The 24,311-nt window shown below is 41.4% G+C and overlaps 1 protein-coding gene across 6 annotated transcripts in view; it reads left to right on the plus strand.

The window, feature by feature from the left end:
* The window catches only part of KALRN (kalirin RhoGEF kinase), a 779,108-nt gene that overhangs the window by 299,760 nt on the left and 455,037 nt on the right, over positions 1–24,311 (plus strand). For all 6 annotated transcript variants that reach the window (XM_048869043.2, XM_048869046.2, XM_048869044.2 and 3 more), the window contains exons 4-5: positions 6,178–6,370; positions 10,188–10,700. In XM_048869043.2, coding sequence (XP_048725000.2) covers positions 6,178–6,370; positions 10,188–10,700 — 706 coding nt within the window. The remainder of the gene's footprint in view (positions 1–6,177; positions 6,371–10,187; positions 10,701–24,311) is intronic.

Genomic DNA, 24,311 nt, shown 5'->3' on the forward strand with positions numbered 1-24,311 from the left:
TAGTCCCAGGCTAGAAGGATTTTCAGCCTGTGTATGAAAACCTGGGAAAGCCAAGGTAACTTGTGCCTTAAGAATCTGCAAGCCTGTTTATCACTGAGGGTGAGAATTTGCTAATTTATATCCTACCTATCTAGCATGTTAAACTCAATTTGCGGTTTTCGGTAAGTTAATTGCTTTGATCTGTTTGTTATCACTTAATCTCTCTTTCATAGTTAATAAATTTGTTTTGTTTTCTCTATAAAACAAGTGTGGAACTCATACTTGGGGCAGAAAGCTGTTGCATATCTGTCTCCACGTTAAGGAAGAGGGCTAATTTTTTGAGCTTACGCTGTATAGTTCTCTGTGCAGCGCAAGATGATACAATTTTGGGTTTATACTCCAGAGGGGTTGTGCATCTCGATGCTGGGCAATTCCTTAGTTGAGCACTCCTATGCAGAGCTGATCTCAGCATCTGTGTGACTATAGCTGCAGCTGGGTGTGTCTTTACCTGTGTGTGTGCTAGAAGGGGGCTTGAGAGCCTGTCACAGCAGCACAGAGTAAGGGGAACCCAGGCTGGTGGGACAGGCTGGCTTAGTGATATCCGAGTTCCAAGTGACACCCCAGGGGGGAACCCATCACAATGGTCTCAATATTTGTTTGAAAGAAATTATAGAGACTGGATGGTTCAAGTGGTTGCTAACACACAGACTATTGGGTGCTTTCAATTCACTGGTGCAAATCTAGCCCAGGTCAGTAGTGGCTTATCAATTTGATGGCTGTTTTGTGTCCTATGTGACATAAACCGGTGATTTGAATCTAGTTCCTAGTAGCCAGTTACTCAGGGCGGGGGCAGCATGCAGAGACCCTCCCATGGCTACCCCTGTGCCTAGGAGCCGGACATGCCAGCTGCTTCCAGGAGCTGCGTGGAGCCAGGGCCGGCGGGGAGAACAGAAAAATCATTCCCCACAATTTACATTATTTGCCAGCCTAAAGTGGGCACAAGGACTGAATGGGCATATGGACTAAATGTCCTCCAGGTAGCTGGCCAGATCAGGGATAAGACACGTTGGGACATTGTGAAGGAAACTTTGATTGCTGCTGCCCATGCTTTTCCTGGTCAGTGGATAAATTGAGCACATATGAACAGCCATATTGGGTCAGACCAAAGGTCCATCTAGCCCAGTATCCTGTCTTCTGTCAGTGGCCAATGCCAGGTGCATCAGAGGATGCAATTCTACTCTTTTCATTCTCTCACAGAATGTAATAAGTATGGCTAAATATCCAAACCTTTGTGGCCTAAAGTTAGCATCCTCAATCCACATTTAGGCACCTAAAGAAAAGTGACCTGATTTGTGAGTGAGTACTTACTGTTCCCCTTGTCTTCGGTGGAAGTAGTAGAAGTTGTGGATGTTCAGTGTATCTGAAAATCAGGGCAGGTTTCCTTTGGTGCCTAAATATGGATTTAGTAGCTTACCTTTAGATATCCAAAATTGCATTTTTGACTTATATCTTTAAAATCAAAGTATATGTGAAATCTCCACATGCACAGACTTCACTGAGGTGCTGTCTAAGCCTGTCCTACTTCCTCAAATTTGCTGCCTAATTTTGTTTTTGAGAATGTTTTTAATTCATTTAAAAAAATTATTTCGTTGTGCATGTATAGTTGAATGAAGAGTCATTTTCAGTATTAACTTACAGGCAGCTGTGTAGCAGTGTTATTAGTGGGGCTGGGAAGCAGCAGCTGAGGTCAGGGCCCCGTGATGCTAGGCACTGTACAAACACAGAGGAAGATACAGTCCTTCCTGTGAACCATTTATAATCGAAATACCTAATTCTCTCCTCTCCTCCTCCCTGTCCAGAGGCATCATCCCTCTGATTAGTACCTGTATGTCTGCTCATGCTATGAGTGTATGTGCCACTCTTAACAACACACTCTGTCACCTAAAAGTAGAAGTAATTAACAGAAGACTGTTTGTTTGGCTGGAGGCAGCTTAAATACTGTTAACTAATAGCTTCTGACAACTAGGTTTAGAAATCTGGTACTAAATTTGTCCATAAAGTCACAGAAGGGTGGTGTGGAATTATCACTGTGGGAGAAAGTTCAAACTCAGTGATGAGACACAGGGGCAGAAGCATTATTAGGTGAATGCTATTAATCTAATTAAAGTAATAATTGTCAGGATAGCCAACTCTCAGAAACTGCGAGCAAGATTCTTGAAACTATGTTTTCCTTTGTTCAAAATGAGAAACGCCATCCTTCAGTACATCAGCCTATAAATGCAAAGGACTAGTTTGTCTTCTCAATGTTATTGCCTTGAGTCAAGACATGTCTCTCTCAGGCGCTGTCAATCCACTTCTTTGTAACTGGGAAACTCCAATTTAACACTCATATGGAGATGCTGCTACTTGTTAAGATGAAATATTCTGGCCCAAAAATGTCTCTCTCAAAAAACAACCCCCAGATTTCCCACTTGAACACTTAAGCAGTCTTTTTGTTGGAGTTTTGGACTAATTCAGTCATGACATGGCAGAAATCAAAAAGGCCTCTTGTCCAGAAAATGGGGACAGAGAGACTGATACCCCATAAAGTCAGGTTTCAGAGTAGCAGCCGTGTTAGTCTGTATCCGCAAAAAGAAAAGGAGTACTTGTGGCACCTTAGAGACTCACAAATTTATTTGAGCATAAGCTTTCGTGAGCTACAGCTTTTGTTAGTCTCTAAGGTGCCACAAGTACTCCTTTTCTTTTTAGCCCATAAAGTGCATTTCTTCTCTTACCAACATGCCTACTGTTCTATCTATCGATCTATCTGTTGTCGTGGGAGATTTTCAAATGCACAAATGGCAGTGAGGTACCTATGTATTAATGAGAATTGGATGTATAACTGCCCTTGTACCTTTGAAAACTCCCCTTCTGTCTATCTGTGTTTTCTTTGGCTCTGACCCCAAAAGCCGCTGAAGTCAGTGAAGAGACTCTAATTGGCTTAGGATGCAGCCCATAGTTATCTATCTTTTTTCTCTGTCTTATCGCTAAACGTCCTATTATGGTATCTAAGTGTATCTATCACTGAGATATCTAACAGCCTGAGCTTCAAAGTTTGGATCAAGGTCTGAACTTCTCCAAAGTCCATGGGAGTTTACATTTAAGGTTTTAGTCCAGGCTCATAAACACAAGATGACAGTCCCTCGGGGCATTACTATTTTGCTTAGGTAGGCAGTTCTTTTGTTGTTCATCAGTTGGTATTACATTAATTTGTTATATCTTCACTAGTTATAGGTCAGTTTTGTAAGCTGGCAGGTCAGCAGGACGTATAGAGGTTTGTCATGTGATAGAGATTGGCTGTTTGCCTCAATGTTATTATACTAGTTAGTTTTTCAAGAAAAGACATGTTAAATCTAGTTGTTACTACATCTGTTCTAGGGGCACTCAGTGTACCAGTACAGACAAGCCGTTTCCTGAACCTCTTTGTCAATTGCTTGAAGGAAAAGCTGCTCCTGGAAAGTCAGCGATGGGAAAGTGGCCTGGCAGAAGCTGTTGAAAACCCCACAAAGCTTTTTTCTTGTTTGTTGCGGGGGGGGGTGGGGGGCGGGGAAGACGGACTCCACCACATCCTACTTCAGTTCAGATCCAGTTTAATTCAGCTCTGTTTCTCAGCTCTGGTACCAAAGGATAAGAGGCAGTAGTACCAATGACAGCCATTTTGGCATAAGTTATGGAAGAATTCAAACTTTTGATCTCCCAGCAATAGATAAAAGAAGAATAGAAAGTTCTGTACTCCTGGAGATATTTGGAGGTACCTGCTCCCTTTGGTTTTTCTTTTGAACTGACTGTTTTATGCAGAGTGTACTGCATGCATCAGAAGTGTTCAGGCATTTGATGTGCTGCTTGGCTTTGAATACACTAAACCCTTGCTGGCATAAGATTGTGTCTCTGTTCATCTTTGGGAACTGTGTATTGTGGACTCAGTTATTTCTCTTTCTCTTCCCTATTTCCCATGCTAACTGTAGGTTTAATATCCGTTTAACAAGTATTGTGGTGAACTGTATTAATACATCTCTCTTGTGGACAGATCCTTTTAGACCTGGTTGAGGTCACCAACGACTTTTATTCTTCCTACTGTATGGCTGGCTTAAAGTAACCGAAGTACTTTATCTTCTCAATACTTCTCATTTCTCGCATTTTATCCTGAATAGCATCCTAATGCCTGTATAAACCATAACTGGAACAACAAAAACAAAAACAAGAAAAGCTAGAAACTTAATTACATGGGTTTTATTTGTCTTAGTTAATGAACACATTTTAGTTCAAATTCAGTGTCAGTTCTATAAAGGATGCTCCTGTTTCTATTCCAGCACAAAATCTGAACATGATCTTTGTATCAGCATTTCACTGCGATACATAGGTCCTCATTCTCATTCACGCTAAGATCCCTATGAACTGCTTTTTAAGGCCCCTTTACACTGTCAGAGTGGTGAGAAGGGCCCTAGTATAAATGAGAATCAGGCCTTTAGTGTTCAGTGGGAGCGTTTGTGGGGGGTCTGAGCATTAGATGACACTGAGATCCTTTCCAATTCTACATTGTAACAAGACATGCACAAATGCTAAATAAAATGATGAAGTGAGCTGTAGCTCAAGAAAGCTCATGCTCAAATAAATTGGTTAGTCTCTAAGGTGCCACAAGTACTCCTTTTCTTTTTGCGAATACAGACTAACACGGCTGTTCCTCTGAAATAAAACAGCTGTTCTCTACCTAATCTGGAGTGTCAAACTCATTCTCTGGATAGGGCTAAATTCCATTTTAATGTATGGTCTGTGGGTTGGAGTATGTATTTAGGACTTCTATACTCCATTGAGTCTTCAGCATTTTTCCTGCTTATGTCAGTAGGTTCACACAAAGATCAAAGGTGGAATATGGCTTTTATGTAGTAACTGAGCTTTTTGTTACAGTTATTTATTACTTGTTCAGTACCTCTTTGTGGCATTCATCATCATTCAGTGGTAGAAATACATTCAACTTTAAGACCACCAAAATTTCTGCCCTTTATTTCTCTTCCATCCCCATCTCCTTTCTGTTTCTTTTCCACTTCCCTGTTTATCTCTGTCCTTCTTTCTTCTTTCTGCATTCCTTCACTGTAGCAACTCCCATCGTCTCATGAGCTTTACTCCCATCCTGTCCCCCATTCCATAAACAAAAATGAGCAGCAAGGAAAAATGTCAATTTTACATATTCAATTGTCATAAATTAGCTTTTCGAAGTTAACATGCCAGTGAGATTGCTGAGGGGTGGGAGAGTTCACATTTCGGAAGTTTTGTTTAGGCTCTCTGCAAACTCAGAAAGACAATGCTTCACGAGTTTAAATAAGATTCACATCTGGACTGTTATACTCACAGCCAGGAGAAACAGAAACTTCCTTTTTTAAAACACAGAATGCCACATGTGGGCCACAAATACTTTGTGTTTCTCTCCCTAAGTAGCTACACAAGGTGGAGGGAACAGCAGAGCTGAGGTGTCCCTGCACTCTTTTTCATCTATCCTCCTGAATAACAAGGAAAAGAAAATTTGCGAGCTAACGTCATGCTGCTTTTGAACTCTGTGTATCTCTCATCATCAGTTCACATTGTCTGCTCTAGTTTTACAGCTCTTCCAAAATGACTAGGGAGGCACAAGGACCAGAAGTTGTGTGAACATTGTCTAAACAGGACCAAGAGACATTTGGAATGTGAATTTCAGTAGTGACTATAAATTGTGGGGGCTTCCATTTTGGGTGCCCAAACTGAGAAACCATACAGGAGACTGATTTTCTGAGGGCAGTTGCTCAGCACCATCTGAAAGTCAGGACCCTTTAAGGGCTCTCAAGTTGGGACTCCATAAATGGAGGCATGCAAAATCACTCATCACTTCTGAAAACTTTGGCCTCGCTTTATAGAATCCAATAAAGATGCTGAAGACAAAATCAATACTATATATTCTATTTATGTGTACATTAACTACTGATATAAATTAGAATTAGATCATAATAAAACTGTTAATATAGTATAATGGCTATATGGTATCTTATCCTCTGCTTTGTATATCCAAGTATATTATTCCGTGCTTTGCATTAAAATGTTGAATGATAATAAAAGAAGCTGAGGCTTAATGAATCATATCTCGTGTCTGTAGACAATATTAATAATCCTGCCATGCTTTTATCGCTACAGCGAAGATGTCTGTAAACGAGGATTCACTGTTATTATTGATATGCGGGGATCGAAGTGGGACTTGATCAAGCCTCTTCTGAAGACCCTTCAGGAAGCATTCCCTGCTGAGATCCACGTTGCCTTGATTATCAAACCTGACAACTTCTGGCAGAAGCAGAAAACTAATTTTGGCAGTTCCAAATTCATCTTTGAGGTGAGAGCCCAACTCAGAAGTTTTCTAGGTTGCATTTTGCCCCTCAAGGAATTTTCTTAGGGTAAAGATCAACTCTGTGCAGAGGGCCAACACAAGGACCATATGCCACTGAAGTTCCACTTTAGCCCCATTTTCAGAATTTAGGTTGTGCTTTGGCCCTGTGTTGGCCCTCTCCACAGGACTGAATTTAACTAGTATGTTTATGTTGATTTTTTTTGTGTGGTAGTTTTGCTTTCATTCTTTCCTTTTAACTAATGGATGGTTGGTTAGTGGATTTTTGTTTGCATGTTTTTGTGGTTTTTGTTGTTATGGTATGTTCTAAAATACAAAGAAACCTAAAGACACAAAATGCTGTAGACACTTCTTTTAGCTAGTCCTCTTCTAGAGAATTTCGCTAATGGTCCTGTTAAAAGGCATTTAGGTCCAGATTGTTAAAGGTAGTTAGGCATTGCTGTGCTCAATTCTGCAATGCCTAACTGATTTAAGAAATAAAATATTTTGACAAGGGATTTAGGCTCCTAAGTGCCTAAATCACAAATCATTTCATATTTGGAAATGAGAATTTTGTCTCCTAAATCAGTTAGGCATCGCAGTGCTGAGCTTAGCAATGCCTAAATACTTTTAACAATCTGGGCCTTAGACTTGAGGTTTATCTATATATTTTCATTATGTTAGGTTAATTGAAATTTACAACTGAATCTTTTGCATGTTGTGCTGACTATAACAGGCTCTTACCTGATTTTCTGAGTGTAAAACAATAAAAGGTATGCTACATAATTAAAGAGCATTTTACTAACTTTCCTCTTGGTGAAGGTAAACCAGCTACATTCAGTTCAGGCTTTTTGGTCTTTCTAGAAACTTGAGCTTCTTACTCAAATTGAAGCAAAATTCTGGTACGCAAAAGATTCATATATCAATTGGCATACACTATTAGCTTTTCTTTTCTGTCCCATTTCTAAGATAAGGGTCCATACTTGGTTAATTTACTCCAATGTAAATCCACTGATTTCAGTGAGATTCTGTGAATTTACAGAAGTGTAACTCAGAGCAGAATTTGGCCCATAGTCTATAACACTGAATGTTGAATTGCCTTTTCAGCTAACTATTGCTCCCGTTTAATGACGTTTTTAAGATCTGTTGATGTTAGTGGGACTCAAGCATGTGCTTAAAATTCAGACTATGCTTAAGCTGAATACAAACAGACTGCTGAGCTATTCTAATAGTCAGTCCTGGCTCCAGATAGTAGGGGCACTCCTGTGTGTTCTCTTACGGCATCTGCTGTCTGTCTTAAATTAAGGGCACTTTTGTTTTGAAAGTGCCCCTCAGGCCTTTACTCTGACTGCCATGCTGTTCACTGATATGTGGATGCCCTGACTGAATTCCTGCTGCTACTTTGGAACCCGCTACTGGAAAATGTTACGTAGTCTTGGGCACTGGAGCAGCTACCTCTTCACATAGATCCCTCATTCAGAAGAGTTGTGCTATTAAAGCTCTATAATGTTGTATAGAGCAGGTGGGAAGATACATTTATTCTACTTTGATTTTATTTCTTTTTCCCCCCACTTTTGTTTTTGGTGTGGGTGTGGGGTGGTGCCTGTGTGCCCTAAGGACAGAACTGCCACTGCTGATTTTACACAGCCAAGGTAAATCACAATGGGGTAGATCTCAGCTGAGGTAAATTGGCATAGCTCACCAAAAATCAGTGGAGGTAAATGGTTGATCTGAGCAGAGGATCTGATAACTACTACTATCAATTTTGAGGCCAAATTCTGCCTTTGAGGTTTATGAAAGTAATGCATTCATCGCAAGGCAGAATGTGTCCCTTTGTGAGGGTTGATTACTTGGATTTGGAGTCATAGGAAACTCTGCTGGAGCCAGTTCTGCTTTACAGACTTCATTTTCCCTTAAAGGTAAAATAAGCCATAAGCTGTTGCGAAGCAAAAAAGAGCAAGACAGACACTTGATTGATTAATTCAGACTCCAGGAACTTCCTGTCACTGTGAGGGATGGCCTCAGAAGCCTCATTACCATTAATTCAGAGGTGTTTTTGAAGATTATTTTCTTTTCCTCCTGAAAAGGTTGAATAAGTGGGCAATGATTTTTATTGGTTGCATTTTAAAAGAAAGAGAAATGAGAGCAGATAGACTGTTACCTTGTCTTAGCCCATCCATACCTGCTGAAGTTAAATGTATTCCTCTCAAACAGTTCTCAAGGGGAACAAATCTGAATAACAAATTTGCCTGCAGAACTCTTTAAATAAAAAGTCCTCCTGCCATATCATCATGGCAAAATGCTGATAAGGGAGAGAATGTACTGCAGTGACTTGACAAACGGTGTATTAGCAGTAAGGAGAGAGCTTTTTTTTGACAAGTAATCATACTCTAAATTGAATTATCATATTGCTTCTTTAAAGGGTCAGTGTACAGGTTGACAGGTTATATAATTTTAAATGCCTTTTAAAAATTGCATATTTACCTTCACATTGTTGTTCTGATCTCCCTTAAATGACCCTGTTTGTGAAAGAACATTACAACAGAATTTCAAAATAGCCCTTTTAGTGACCAATTTGATTATATAATTATCTGAGCATATCTTCAGTAAAAAAATCATTTTAATATGTAGCAGAGTTGTCTGAAATCATTTTTAGATGCACAGGAAACTAGAATAACAGATTGTTACCAGTTTACAATCTAGATGTACCAGTGAGCAACCTGTATTGTTGGGCCAAATTCAGACCAATAGCCTTCAATGGGAGTTGGACTGGGCCAGAGATTTAAACAAGTGGCCTATATTTTCCATATTGATGTGATTTTGGGTGCCTCAGTTTTTTTGGGTGTACAAATGGAAACACCACCCAGGGCCTGATTTTGAGGGGTCAGATGTCTGGCACTTTCTGAAAACCAGTTCCCTTTCAGGGCTCTCAAGTTGAGCACGCAAAAATGGAGGATCCCCCCCAAATCACTAGTCAGTTTTGAAAATGTAGGCCTATATTTCAATAAAAAGAATGTATAAAAAGAATGTGAACAGCTATCCATCATTAGGCCATTCATCTTACTAAATCCAAATTCTGAGTTGCTTTCCACACATCAAATCCCTTTATTTGGCATTGATTTTGTTAACATCTAAATAAATTAGAACAGTGTCTCTTATTGATTTTGCATGATTCATGGGTGGATCCTTTTATTCTTTTTGTTAATAATCCAATTACATTTTGTTTTTACATTGATTTTGGCTTAATCACAGTAGAAAGTAGTAGTGTGAAAGAGTTCTGACTGTGGCATAAAACAACTGGAATAATCTGAAAGAAAATAAGAAGCAGTATGCTGTGTATTTTGGTAAGACAGACTACATGCCTTCCTTCACATGCCCAAAACTTGTTTTACTGTACAGTCATTGACCTGCATATAATGCAGATAAGACAAGTAAGTGTAATATCATGTAGCCACTTAGTAAGTCAGCATAGCCAGTCTTCAGTAAGCATACTTTGATATTCAGTTAGAGCATGCGCTTTGGGTTAAAGTATGGTAATCTCTGCAGAAGCATTCTCAGATGGTCATTTTAGCTAAAAATAAAATAAAAAAGCATTTTATTCCAGTAAAGTTCTCCACTAAAAGAATAAGTACACTTAAATAAAAATAAGGGGTTTAAACCTAGCTGAATTAATTGGAATTAGATATAGTCTCTAGTCTTCTCTGAAATGTTTTTTCAGTGACATATTTATGAGGAAAATAATCCATTCATGCCATTTACAGATTCCAGGATTATTTCTGGTTGGTTAATGAAAACTAATTCAGATTGTGTCATTTTCCTCCATTAGACAAGTATGGTCTCTGTTGAAGGCCTAGCGAAACTTGTGGATCCTTCCCAGCTGACTGATGAGTTTGAAGGATCCTTGGATTACAACCACGATGAATGGATAGAGCTGCGGGTCTCCTTGGAAGAGTTTTTCAACAGTGCCATCCATTTATTATCAAGGCTAGAGGATCTCCAGGAAATGTTGGCTAGGAAAGAATTTCCAGTTGATGTAGAAGGGTCAAGAAGGCTGATTGATGAGCACACACAGCTTAAAAAGAAAGTGATCAAAGCTCCTGTGGAGGAGCTGGACCGTGAGGGCCAAAGGTTATTACAATGCATACGATGCAGCGATGGTTTTTCTGGTAGGAACTGCATTCCTGGGAGTGCAGACTTCCAAAGTCTTGTGCCAAAGATCACCAGTCTGTTGGACAAGCTGCATTCAACCCGGCAACACTTACATCAGATGTGGCATGTTCGCAAACTGAAACTAGACCAGTGTTTTCAACTCCGACTCTTTGAGCAAGATGCTGAGAAGGTAAGGAATAACCTGCCCCTTCAACACTTTTACTGAGCTATTAACACACAGGTACTATGACCTTTATTATTTTTTCTACAATTAGCAACATGAGGAATTATTGAGAGATATGAATCTCAAGTTACCAGCAGATGTTCTTTATGTGACTCGTAAAACAAAACCACTGAATTAATTGTTGGAAGTAGCAGAGATCCAAGAATAACCTGCCTGTGTCAATTCTGACGAAAGCTAATCTGCTTTTTCTACTCACTGTGGGTACAGTTGGTAGACATTAGCATTTAAAATTGGGCTTTATTCAAGTTACTTTTGATATTTATGAATATATCCATGTAGTCCTATGCCAAAAGGAAAATGACAGAGTTTGAGTCACTCTGATTATTGTTTATATTTCTAGTCTAACCATGGAAAAATGTGTAACTAGAGATGAGTTTTCCTTGATTGTTATTCCGATCCATGTTTTCAGTCTCCCTGTCCTAGAGAAGAGTGGCAGGATTTACAGCGGGTAGGCTTTTAATTAATGGAATTCAGTACCAAGAAAATGGACATTTAGGTTCACTAGCACAAGATCGGGGATTGTATTTGGGATAGACTTAACTAACCACATGATTAGACAAAAAAAGTGTTCTGAAATGACCACACTATGTAAACTCAATGTATTTGGTTTGCATTAAACAGCACATAAGGATGGCATTTGAATTGATACCTAACTGATGAGTCAGTGTCCAAGACTCATCCTGTTCTCCAGCATGGGATCATGTTTGAAGATTTATGTAAACGTTAAGTTGTACAATGCAATCGTTTTGGCAACTTAAAATTTCATTTGACATTTTTAATACTTCACAACGTCCAAAGAACACACAGTGGTCTTACACAGTATATAAAGAAATCTACATAGGTAAGTAATATGGCTATACCAAGAGTTAGTCGCATAATATGTCAGAAATGATACAATTCAAGTAGAATTACGTTCCCATTTCCTCCTGTGACTAGAGCTGCTCCTTAACCCACTGTTCCCCAGAGTGTGGTTTGTACTCCCCATCACACATTCATGTCAAATTACAGTATCATCTGCTTTAACTGGCTTCTTATTACACATAATACTGACTTCAGTCTGTGTCTGTGTGCAGTGCAAGGTGCTGATTCTGACCTATAAAACCCATCAGTTTTTGGCTCTTGGCAGATGAAGAGGCTATCTCTGTCTTCATGAAACAGGGAAGCAGTTGAGACCAACTTTGCCCTTTCATGAATAGTCATTACTGTAGGTTTAAAAATCTGCGCAACAGAGGCAGGGTATTCTCAATGGAGAACCTTTAACTCTGTAAGTCAGTCACTCTGTGTTTGTCTACCAGAGGCCAAATCTGTGGATGTTTGTGCTCAGTGTGTGATTCATGTGTCACTTAAGCATTTGCTAGGAGGTGAGGGTGATAGTGGAGACGCTATGGAGCTACTCTGGAGAGAGAGTCCATCCACTATGATATTCTTTAAAAAACTGCAAATTAATTCTTGCACTTAAGAGCTTTTTGGAGAAACATTGTAAAAACTAATTTAATAAAATCTCAAGTCATGCAAAGCCAGATATAGGACAAACACATGTTCTCATCCCACATAAAAAATATATCTGAGAAGGGCAGCTACAAAAGAGGAGTGCCTTTCTGGTCTAAGTATCAGATTGGGAAGACTTTGACTTATTGAGTTACGGGTTCAACTTCTGACAGATTGTGTACCATGCAGTTTACTGCACATGTAATCTTTGACATGAGGCCCGACAAAAGTGAGATCCTGTCTGCTCTGCATGGCCATTTAAGAGCCCATGGCTTTGCTTCAGTGTCGTTAGCCAAAATTGTCCCTTCTACCCCTCCACTTTTGGGTGGCAAGCTGTATGCTGGTTGATTGCTGCTGTCCACTGCAGAGGTGGCTGCATTTCAATTGTGCTGTATGGATATGGATTTTGAAGCACTTGTAGATCATTCAGATGGAAGGTGCTTTATAATGTAAATGATTATTTTCATCAATTATTATTATTAATATCTGTAACCCCCCTTTCCTCCCTGGGTTACTCAAAAGAGGCAACACTCACTCACCGGACGAGTTGCATCCGAGAGTGCTGAAGGAACTGGCGGCTGTGATTGCAGAGCCATTGGCCATTATCTTTGAAAACTCGTGGTGAACCGGGGAAGTCCCGGATGACTGGAAAAAGGCTAATGTAGTGCCAATCTTTAAAAAAGGGAAGAAGGAGGATCCTGGGAACTACAGGCCAGTCAGCCTCACTTCAGTCCCTGGAAAAATCATGGAGCAGGTCCTCAAAGAATCAATCCTGAAGCACTTGCATGAGAGGAAAGTGATCAGGAACAGCCAGCATGGATTCACCAAGGGAAGGTCATGCCTGACTAATCTAATCGCCTTCTATGATGAGATTACTGGTTCTGTGGATGAAGGGAAAGCAGTGGATGTATTGTTTCTTGACTTTAGCAAAGCTTTTGACACGGTCTCCCACAGTATTCTTGTCAGCAAGTTAAGGAAGTATGGGCTGGATGAATGCACTACAAGGTGGGTAGAAAGCTGGCTAGATTGTCGGGCTCAACGGGTAGTTATCAATGGCTCCATGTCTAGTTGGCAGCCGGTATCAAGTGGAGTGCCCCAAGGGTCGGTCCTGGGGCCGGTTTTGTTCAATATCTTCATAAATGATCTGGAGGATGGAGTGGATTGCACTCTCAGCAAATTTGCGGATGATACTAAACTGGGAGGAGTGGTAGATACGCTGGAGGGGAGGGATAGGATACAGAAGGACCTAGACAAATTGGAGGATTGGGCCAAAAGAAATCTGATGAGGTTCAATAAGGATAAGTGCAGGGTCCTGCACTTAGGACGGAAGAACCCAATGCACAGCTACAGACTAGGGACCGAATGGCTAGGCAGCAGTTCTGCGGAAAAGGACCTAGGGGTGACAGTGGACGAGAAGCTGGATATGAGTCAGCAGTGTGCCCTTGTTGCCAAGAAGGCCAATGGCATTTTGGGATGTATAAGTAGGGGCATAGCGAGCAGATCGAGGGACGTGATCGTTCCCCTCTATTCGACATTGGTGAGGCCTCATCTGGAGTACTGTGTCCAGTTTTGGGCCCCACACTTCAAGAAGGATGTGGATAAATTGGAGAGAGTCCAGCGAAGGGCAACAAAAATGATTAGGGGTCTGGAACACATGAGTTATGAGGAGAGGCTGAGGGAGCTGGGATTGTTTAGCCTGCAGAAGAGAAGAATGAGGGGGGATTTGATAGCTGCTTTCAACTACCTGAAAGGGGGTTCCAAAGAGGATGGCTCTAGACTGTTCTCAATGGTAGCAGATGACAGAACGAGGAGTAATGGTCTCAAGCTGCAGTGGGGGAGGTTTAGATTGGATATTAGGAAAAACTTTTTCACTAAGAGGGTGGTGAAACACTGGAATGCGTTACCTAGGGAGGTGGTAGAATCTCCTTCCTTAGAGGTTTTTAAGGTCAGGCTTGACAAAGCCCTGGCTGGGATGATTTAACTGGGAATTGGTCCTGCTTCGAGCAGGGGGTTGGACTAGATGACCTTCTGGGGTCCCTTCCAACCCTTATATTCTATGATTCTATGATTCTATGATTCTATGTGGCTGGGCACCTGATGTTGTTGACATTAAAGGATATTCTGAGTATCCTAGTGGTGATGCTGGATAGGTGGGAATCATAGAATATCAGGGTTGGAATATACCTCAGGAGGTCATCTAGTCCAATCCCCATCCTTTATTCCCACACTCTACAGCAGTCCCTTTACTCCTAAAGGAATTTAAATTGGAGGTGCCTTCACCTGGCTGGCCCCTGTAGACACTTAATGGTGTGCCTTGGGAACCTCTAGGATTAAACCTATTCTAATAATAATAATTAATAATAAATAATAATATGTGACATGGGTCTAACTCAGAAATACCAGTTATAAATAATATACATCCAATGTACTTAAATTAGAGTTAACACACCTTTACTTAACAACTTAAAGAAATAGGGTATAACAGACTAAGATTAAATGTCACTACTAATTTAAATCCACTGGGGGCAGTTGAATAAAATCAGTTAATCAATAGTATACAGTAATAAATTAAGCTTATCTACCTGGCATTTACACTGCAACCATTTACACCACCCTAGAGTGTACACTCCTCTGGATTTCAGAGTCCTAGACGCTTGCATGGGTGCACTTGAAGATCTGACACTGGAGACAGCACTCTCTTGGTTCTGTGTATCAGTCCAGCCAAGGAAACAAGTCACACAACCCCTCTGACGATTGGAGTTGGCCCCACCAAATGTCAGCAGCTCTGGGTCATGGTTCAATGGGAAGATCATGCTGCCTCTCCTCAGACTCAGTCTCTCTGCTGTGCCCTTTCCCTTACAAGTACTTTCCCAAACAAGAGTGGGGGTTACTTAGAGTTCCTTCACTGCAGGCTCACCTCTGTTGGCTTAAGGCACAACAATAGTCTCTCCCCTGGCTCCAGAAAAGCCACAAACCACCTCGGAAGTTCCCTCCTCAATCAAAGCCCCAGGAGGCTCTCAGCAGCAGTTAGTAGCTGCTCCTGATATGGACAGAGCTCCACACCAGAAATCTTGCTCCTCTCCCAAAATGGAGCCTACCACCTGTTCTCCCTGCACTCCCTGGAAGAGGAAGTCTCTCACTCTTTCCCCAAGGTGTCATGGGAGTTGTGGTGCCTAAGTTTGGATTGCAGCACACAGCATCTTCCCAACTGGAACACTTTCAATTAAGTTCAGAGTCCACACTAGTAAAGGGTGCCTACATATCAATAATATAATAATAGTGGTTACAGCTAAAAGACTATCTAACTTCATGAATGCCAGTGAAAATCAGGTAGGATCAGAGGCTAAAATAGGGAAAGAACAAGTTAAAAATTACTTAGACAAGTTAGATATCTTCAAGTCACCAGAGCCTGATGAAATACATCCTAGAATACTCAAGAAGCTGCCCAAGGATTATCTGAGCCATTAGCAATTATCTTTAAAAAGTCATGGAAGGTGGAAGAGATTCCAGAGGACTGGAAAAGAGCAAATATAGTGCCTATCTATAAAAAGGGAATAAGGGCAAATGGGGAATTACAGACCAGTCAGCGTAACTTCAGTACCTGCAAAGATAATGGAGCAAATAATTGAGCAATCAATTTGCAGACACCTAGAAGATAATAAGGTGATAAATAATAGCATGGATTTTTGAAGAACAAATTGTGTCAAACCAACCTAATAGCTTTCTTTCACAGGGTAACAAGCCTTGTGGATAGTGGGGAAGCGGTAGATGTGGTATATCTTGACTTTAGCATGGCTTTTGATACTGTCTCACATGACCTTCTGATAAACAAACTAGGGAAATACAACTTAGATGAAGCTACTATAAGGTGGGTGCATAACTGGTTGGAAAAACATTTCCAATGAGTAGTTATCAGTGGTTCACAGTCAAGTTGGAAGGACGTATCGAGTGAGGTCCCGCTGGGATCAGTTCTGGGTCTGGTTCTGTTCAATATCTTTATCAATGATTTAGATAATGGCATGGAGAGTATACCTGTGTAGTTTGTGGACGATACGAAGCTGGGAGGGGTTACATGGAAAATTGAAAGGTGGATAAGGAATTGGTTAAAGGGGAGACTACAACGGGTCCTACTGAAAGGTGAACTGTCAGGCTGGAGGGAGGTTACCAATGGAGTTCCTCAAGGATCGGTTTTGGGACCAATCTTATTTAATCTTTTTATTACTGACCTTGGCACAAAAAGTAGGAGTGTGCTAATAAAGTTTGCAGATGATACAAAGCTGGGAGGTATTGCCAATTTAGAGAAGGACGAAGATATCCTACAGGAGGATCTGGATGGCCTTGTAAACTGGAGTAATAGTAATAGGATGAAAATTAATAGTGAGACATGTAATGTCATGCATTTAGGGATTAATAACAAGAATTTTAGTTATAAGCTAGGGACGCATCAATTAGAAGTAACGGAGGAGGAAAAGGACCTTGGGGTATTGGTTGATCATAGGATGACTATGAGTTGCCAATGTGATATGGCCGTGAAAAAAGCTAATGCGGACTTGCGATGCATTAGGAGAGGTATTTCCAGTAGGGATAAGGAGGTTTTAGTACTGGTGGCACTGGTGAGACCTCACCTGGAACACTGTGTGCACTTCCGGTCTCCCATGTTTAAGAAGGATGAATTCAAACTGGAACAGGTACAGAGAAGGACTACTAGGATGATCCGAGGAATGGAAAACTTGTCTTATGAAAGGAGACTCAAGGAGCTTGGCTTGTTTAGCCTAACTAAAAGAAGGTTGAGGGGAGATATGATTGCTTTCTATAAATATATCAGAGGGATAAATACCGGAGAGGGAGAGGAATTATTTAAGCTCAGTACCAATGTGGACACAAGAACAAATGGATATAAACTGGCCACCAGGAAATTTAGACTAGAAATTAGACGAAGGTTTCTAACCATCAGAGGAGTGAAGTTTTGGAACAGCCTTCCAAGGGAAGCAGTGGGGGCAAAAGATCTATCTGGCTTTAAGATTAAACTCGATAAGTTTATGGAGGAGATGGTATGATGGGATAACATGGTTTTGGTAATTAAATATTCATGGTAAATAGGCCCAATGGCCTGTGATAGGATATTAGATGGGTGGGATCTGAGTTACCCAGGAAAGAATTTTCTGTAGTATCTGGCTGATGAATCTTGCCCATATGCTCAGGGTTTAGCTGATGGCCATATTTGGGGTCGGGAAGGAATTTTCCTCCAGGGCAGATTGGAAGAGGCCTGGAGGTTTTTTGCCTTCCTCTGTAGCATGGGGCACGGGTCACTTGCTGGAGGATTCTCTGCTCCTTGAAGTCTTTAAACTACGATTTGAGGACTTCAATAGCACAGATATAGGTGTGAGGTATTTTGCAGGAGTGGTGGGTGAAATTCTGTGGCCTGCGTTGTGCAGGAGGTCAGACTAGATGATCATAATGGTCCCTTCTGACCTAAATATCTATGAATCTAAGTGCTTAAGAGGATAGGATTAAAATACAAAGTGATCTGGACAAACTGGAGAAATGGTCTGAAGTAAATAGGATGAAATTCAATAAGGACAAATACAAAGTACTCCACTTAGGAAGGAACAATCACATACAGTTGCTCAGATACAAAATGGAAAATGACTGTGTCGGAAGGAGTACTGCTGAAAGGGATCTGGGGGTCATAGTGGATCACAATCTAAATGTGTGTCAACAGTGTAACACTGTTGCAAAAAAAGAAAACATCATTCTGGGATGTATTAGCAGGAGTGTTGTAAGCAAGACCCTAGAAGTAATTCTTCCGCTCTACTCCCCACTGATTAGGCCTCAGACACATTTCAGGAAAGATGTGGACAAATTGGAGAAAGTCCAGAGAAGAAACAAGAAACATGATTAAAGGTCTAGAAAACATGACCTCTGAGGGAAGTTTGAAAAAACTGGGTTTGTTTAATCTGGAGAAGAAAAGACTGAGGGGGGGGCATAACACTTTTCAAGTACATAAAAGGTTGTTGCAAGGAGAAGGAAGAAAAATTGTTCTCCTTAACCTGTGAGAATAGGACAAGAGGCAATAGGCTTAAATTGCAGTGAGGGCGGTTTAGGTTAGCCATTAGAAAAAACTTCCTAACTGTCAGGGTGGTTAAACACTGGAATAAATTGCCTAGGGAGGTTGTGGAATCCTCATCTTTGGAGATTTTTAGGAGCAGGTTAGATAAACACCTGTTAGGGATGGTCTAGATAGTACTTAGTCCTGTCATGAGGCAGGGGACTGGACTAGATGACCTCTCGAGGTCCCTGCCAGTCCTATGATTCTATGACTTTCAAATAGAGCTTCCTGTAATACTTATTGCCCAGTGCCATTTTTAAGCATTAAAGGAAAATTTGCAAGCATCCAAAATTTCAGTCCCTTGCCAGCTCATGAAGAAGGAACTGTCAGGAAGAGTGGAGAGAAAGGACAATACAAATCTATTTGTCCGTGACAAATTAGGTTCTTTGCATATATTACTGGCAGGTGCCCAGCTGAGAGCCTGCATTTGGCAAGCCAGAAGATATCTGGGGCCCTCTCAACTAGTCATGACCAAGTCAGCTCTACCCCTCCTGAATATGCACATCATGGTTACTGTCTTTTGAATATTGGCATTATGACATTGCCTTACCATTCACAAACATCCTCATGTCAAAATACTGACCTAGAAGAGCCTGTATACCTCCAGTTCCTGTGGGCAGCTGCTAGAGTGCGTTTCAGGTTTGGGTTTCTCAGACTTTCTATGAGCTCACCAGTAATGATGTGCTCTTTGGGTGTGGTGATGGGAGAAGGGACCCACAGAGATTCTGACGGAGCAGGCTGGAACCCCTCCCTAAATAGCCATTGGTGTCAGTCTTTTAACTTGGGTGGGGATCTGCAGATGTTTATACTGATGGTAAGTCTTGCTGGCAGCTGATTCCTTTAGGGGTCTCTATTAGTGTACATTAAACAGGGACTCAGAGACTTACTCAGCTTTTCTAGGCCTGTAGTATGCTGTGCCTCTCTAGCACCCTCTTGGGGAGAGGGTGGGCGCTGCTCCTCTCTGAGTCCAGGGCACAGCCCTCTGACTATGCTGTTCCGGGCATCTCCTCCCTTGCAGGGGGCTTTAAAATAGTCCAAACAAAAAGACAGGTTTCAGAGTAACAGCCGTGATAGTCTGTATTCGCAAAAAGAAAAGGAGTACTTGTGGCACCTTAGAGACTAACCAATGTATTTGAGCATAAGCTTTCGTGAGCTACAGCTCACTTCATTGGATGCATACTGTGGAAAATACAGAAGATGTTTGTTTTTATACACACAAATCATGAAAAAATGGGTGTTTATCACTACACAAGGTTTTCTCTCCCCCCACCCCACTCTCCTGCTGGTAATAGCTTATGTAAAGTGATCACTCTCCTTACAATGTGTATGGTAATCAATCAAGGTGGGATAATCAAAGTGCTGGAAATGGCCCACCTTGATTATCATACACATTGTAAGGAGAGTGATCACTTTACATAAGCTATTACCAGCAGGAGAGTGGGGTGGGGGAAGAGAAAACCTTTTGTAGTGATAAACACCCATTTTTTCATGATTTGTGTGTATAAAAACAAACATCTTCTGTATTTTCTACAATATGCATCCGATGAAGTGAGCTGTAGCTCACGAAAGCTTATGCTCAAATAAATTGATTCGTCTCTAAGGTGCCACAAGTACTCCTCTTCTTTTTTCCAAACAAAAAGTCAGTGTGTTTTCACAGCCAGCAAAAAGCAGAGGTCTAGGCCTTTGGGAAGACCCGCCCACCCCTCGGAAAGAGAGAGAGAGAAGTACCAGCCCTTCTTTCTAAGAGGGCTTGCGTAGCCAAGGCTCTCAGACCGTTTTCCCTCATCAGCAATCCCTGCTTCCAGGGGCCAGGGATCTCTGAGTTGTAGTCCTGCTCCTTCAGAGTGCTGCGCTGCACTGAGTAAGTGTAACCCACACACCTTCTGGGTGTGGTGTTCTGTCCCATCCAGTGGCACTGAGACCACTTAAAGAGAGACATGAAATGAGTCTGCTCTGCAGCCTTAGCTAACAGCCAATTGGCTTTTAGCTCATGCAGTAGAGGCTCATGCACTAAGCTCCAGAGGTGCCAGGTTCGATCCTGCCCAACCATGACCAGGGTCTGTCAGTGTTACATAAGGATCCTCCCTTGTATGGACCTGCCCCGCTCCAGGCTTGATAGGCCACACAAATGCACTGGTTTAAGGCTTACTGTGCCAAGAGGAGCTCTTTAACTCCTTCCACACTGGGTGGAGATCTGCCACATCACAGGCCCATGCAGTCTGAAGCAATTCTTGTTTAATAAAGGTGGTGTTAGCTATTTTAGCAATTTCATATGCATCTGTCATTTTAATAACTAAGCACCAAACCTTGATTCAAGCACTGTGTGACCGGGCTGAAAAGCTAGCCTTGCCTTCTCTACCTCATTTTAGACAGCAACAGAGGAAAGCCTTGTACTCTCTTAAAGAGGGAGGGTCAGTTTGCTGTGACTTTTGTATTCTAATATTAACCAGATGCCATACTGCACAGATGCTTAAACTCCCATCCTAGATGTACAGAGTCCATCGTATAAACAGCCACTGCTCCTAATATCCTGTGACAGTGTGTTTAAGTTCAAAGGGTCCTGGTCCTTCCATTAGCCTGGTAAACTCTGCTCTCTCCTGATAGTGTGGTAGCAGTAGACAAGAAGGTCTCTTTACCTCCAGGGGAGGTATGTTACTGTTTCCTTGTAACCTGGATGTGTCACTCACTTATTTGGTCATCACTGAATAATGACTCTGATATACTGTGCAAGTTCAGCCTGCTATATAAGAAGCAGAATATAAATAAATACCTTTTTAATATCTCTGTATGTTGCTTGGATGGTATTTTAGAAAATCAGCTCTAATAGTGAAAGGGTGAAGAACAACTTCCATTTTTCACAGACACTTCTGACTAACAGGGCTAACAAAGTGCCTTCAATTGCCTGACAGATGTTTTTATCAAGATGGGATGGGGAGCAGGAAATGACCTAAGTTTTAGGGTAGGTTACTTTTTGAATCTCTCAGTATTTGGATACCATTGGTGTTCCCTTCAAAGCAAGGTGATTTCACTTTTGTCACTGCTTATAAGGATATTTTTAAATTAAAACCACTGGATAGTCACTTAGATTGTTCAAAGCAAAAGGCTTCTGTGATAGTTCACCTTTCAGCATTATTATTTTCCTTATGAAGAAATCAAGTGCAGTTCCTCAGGATGGGGTTACTAACCCTATGAAAACTGGGTCAACCAGTTGAGCTCCTTTCAGTGTCCAAAAAAGTTTACTAGATACCTGTAAGAAATATGACTGTTTTTTCTATTGAGTGAGTAGAGGCTCCAGTCTGGAACCAGACGGTCTGTAAAGTCGTCATCTGCTGAGTAGCTCACACATTTGGTGGAAGAAAAGGAGGGGGTGGCAGTCCCACTCAAGGCTTCTGTCACTGGAATTGCTTGGAGAAGGAGCGCAGCTGTCTGTGGAGAAACTTAGTTCTCAAGTCAATTATTGTCCTTTCCATGCTGGGGCAGAGGGAGGACAACAGTTAGGATATCACATAGAGCAAAAGCAGTGCACCGAGATTGAATCTACAGATGGCGACTGAAATCTTCTTGCGGCTCAAGTCACCAGACAGTGATTCAGTCAGGTCAACCATGTGGGGAGCATTGGCAGAGCAATGTGAGGAAATTCACATACTGTGCAATCCTGACTGTAATGATCTGTTGATAAATAACACATTGCAGCCTCCAGTACGGTCTCTGACGCTCGTTGTCCAACGAATTAATTCCTTACCAACTATATATGTACATGTCTGAACCAAAACTAGCTAGCTGTGTTTTTAGTGGATAAATATTTTTAACCATAAGTAACATATGAAAAATGCAGCTCGGGTCTAAATGGAATATTGTTTAAAACACAAACCACAGTCAACATAGATCCAGCTATTTGAAATATCTGAGAAATGTTAATTAGCTGGTTGATTTTTGGACAAGGAGAAGGAAAAAAAATCAGACAAGCATACACATACCAAAAAGACAAAAAATATTGTGTCTTTGTTATCAGGTTGTGTACTCGCCAACCCTTCTGGAAATACTTTAGGGCTGGCTTCCACCCCAAATTTGTAGGAATTTCCTGATTATTATGGGGTGGTCCCATTTCATCTTTACTGTCTTTATATATCCGAGTGGGAAACAATTACTACGATGCGATAAATATTGGCCACTAACATACTGACAACATGGACTTTAGCTGGGATTGAACCTAGTGCCACAAGGCTGTATCACTTGAGCTAAGAAAGAGCTCCCTTCACTGTAAGTAGCATGCTGTACTAACCACTAGGGCCAGCCACTAGTGGGAGACAAGACATAAGACGAGACTGATCACATATCCCTCCAGCCCCCTCAGTGTATTTGAAAGGCTATTGAAAAGGATAAACTCCAAAAAGTGACAGCCATAGGAACATGAGACACTGTTGGGGGTATATAAACTGCACACCGGAAGTGATGGGGATAAGGAGCAGCTTTGGACCCAGGTGGCCCTGCCTATCCCCACCTGCAGAGTGTGCTCCAGCTGGAGATGGGGCTTAAAAGGGAGCCTGACAGCTCAGAAGGGACCTGAAATGGCAGAGAGAGAGACCTACCCTGAGAGCTCCTGAAGGATGCTACATAAACCTTTCCCTGGGAGAAAGAGCAAAATGAACTCTTTTTGATAATCTAGCTCCTTATTTTGGTGCTTAAAATTCTTCCCATAAAGAAGGTAACTTGGGGTTAAAGGTCAGTAGATGACTGTGCATGACTCATGCATGGCCCTGCTCCTTCTCCCACAGAAGCCAGTGGAAAAACTCATTGATTTCAGAAAGAACAGGAAAAGCCCTATGTGTGGAATTATTCTGAAGCTCCAGAAGAAGTTTCATATTTCCCAATATAGGGTCGGACCTAATGAGGTGCTGAGTGACTCTTCAGAGTTGCTGAGAACCTTCAGTTCTCACTGAAGTCAATGGGTGTTGTGGTTGTTCAGTAGCTATCAAAGCTGAGTATTTATACCATGCTCATCACCATGGTCTCTAAGTATGACAGCACATGAATGGATCATTCCCCTCTAGAGAGAAGAATGTTTATGGGCTTCCTCTGTCTCTCCAATGTTGAACATTTGGTGAATAGCAGCAAGCATGATTGCCGTGTACCCTCTACATTAGGAAAAAGGACACTACTCCATTGCAATGCAAAAGTAAATAGTACAACCTTGCTGCCTTTTTCTTTGGAGAGAAGGTACCCTATTTGTGCGTTCATAACCAGGAGTATGATACATTTCAAGTATTACTTCCTTTTATACTGCACTTAAAAATTCTGATGCTGCATGTGCTGTAATAAAATGACATTACAGAGCTGATGACATGATCCTTCTTGCTAATAGGAGGCAGTTTATTTTATTACAGTCCATTAAGAAAAGCAACAGTAAATGTCCCTTAGAAAACTGCAGTTGATGCTTTTGTGCAGAGAGGCATTTCCTAGAAATGGATCCTCTCTGGCTTTCTGGAATAACAGCGTGAGAAAGATTTATAAAAAGATCAGCAACTGTCAGGGGCACTGGAACAATTTTTGTAGTGGGGGGGCTGAGAGCCATTGAACCAAACTGTAAACCCTGTATATAATGGAATCCACTTCAAGCCAGGGGGTGCAGCAGCAACCCCAGAACCACTAGTTCCAGCACCTATGGCAACGGTAAGATCACTTGTGGCATCTTCCCTTCCCAGAGTCGTATTTATTTTTCCTTCTGTCAGCAGAGTATCAAGAGATTTTGAAAAAGATCTACAGTAGGTTTATATGAAATGGCAGAATGCTCCTATTTATAAGTGACTTGTTCATGATTACATATTAACTCTTACTACACTGTCTAGTTCCTAAGGGCATAACACCAGGGGATGGGCAACTTTCTGGTACATTACAGCTCAGGGAGGAAGATTTCTCTTAGTGAGGAGCAGGGGCATGATGGCAAAGTTACCCAGGGGAGC

This window comes from Caretta caretta, chromosome 11 (assembly GCF_965140235.1).
Source record: "Caretta caretta isolate rCarCar2 chromosome 11, rCarCar1.hap1, whole genome shotgun sequence".
Lineage (NCBI taxonomy): Eukaryota > Metazoa > Chordata > Testudines > Cheloniidae > Caretta > Caretta caretta.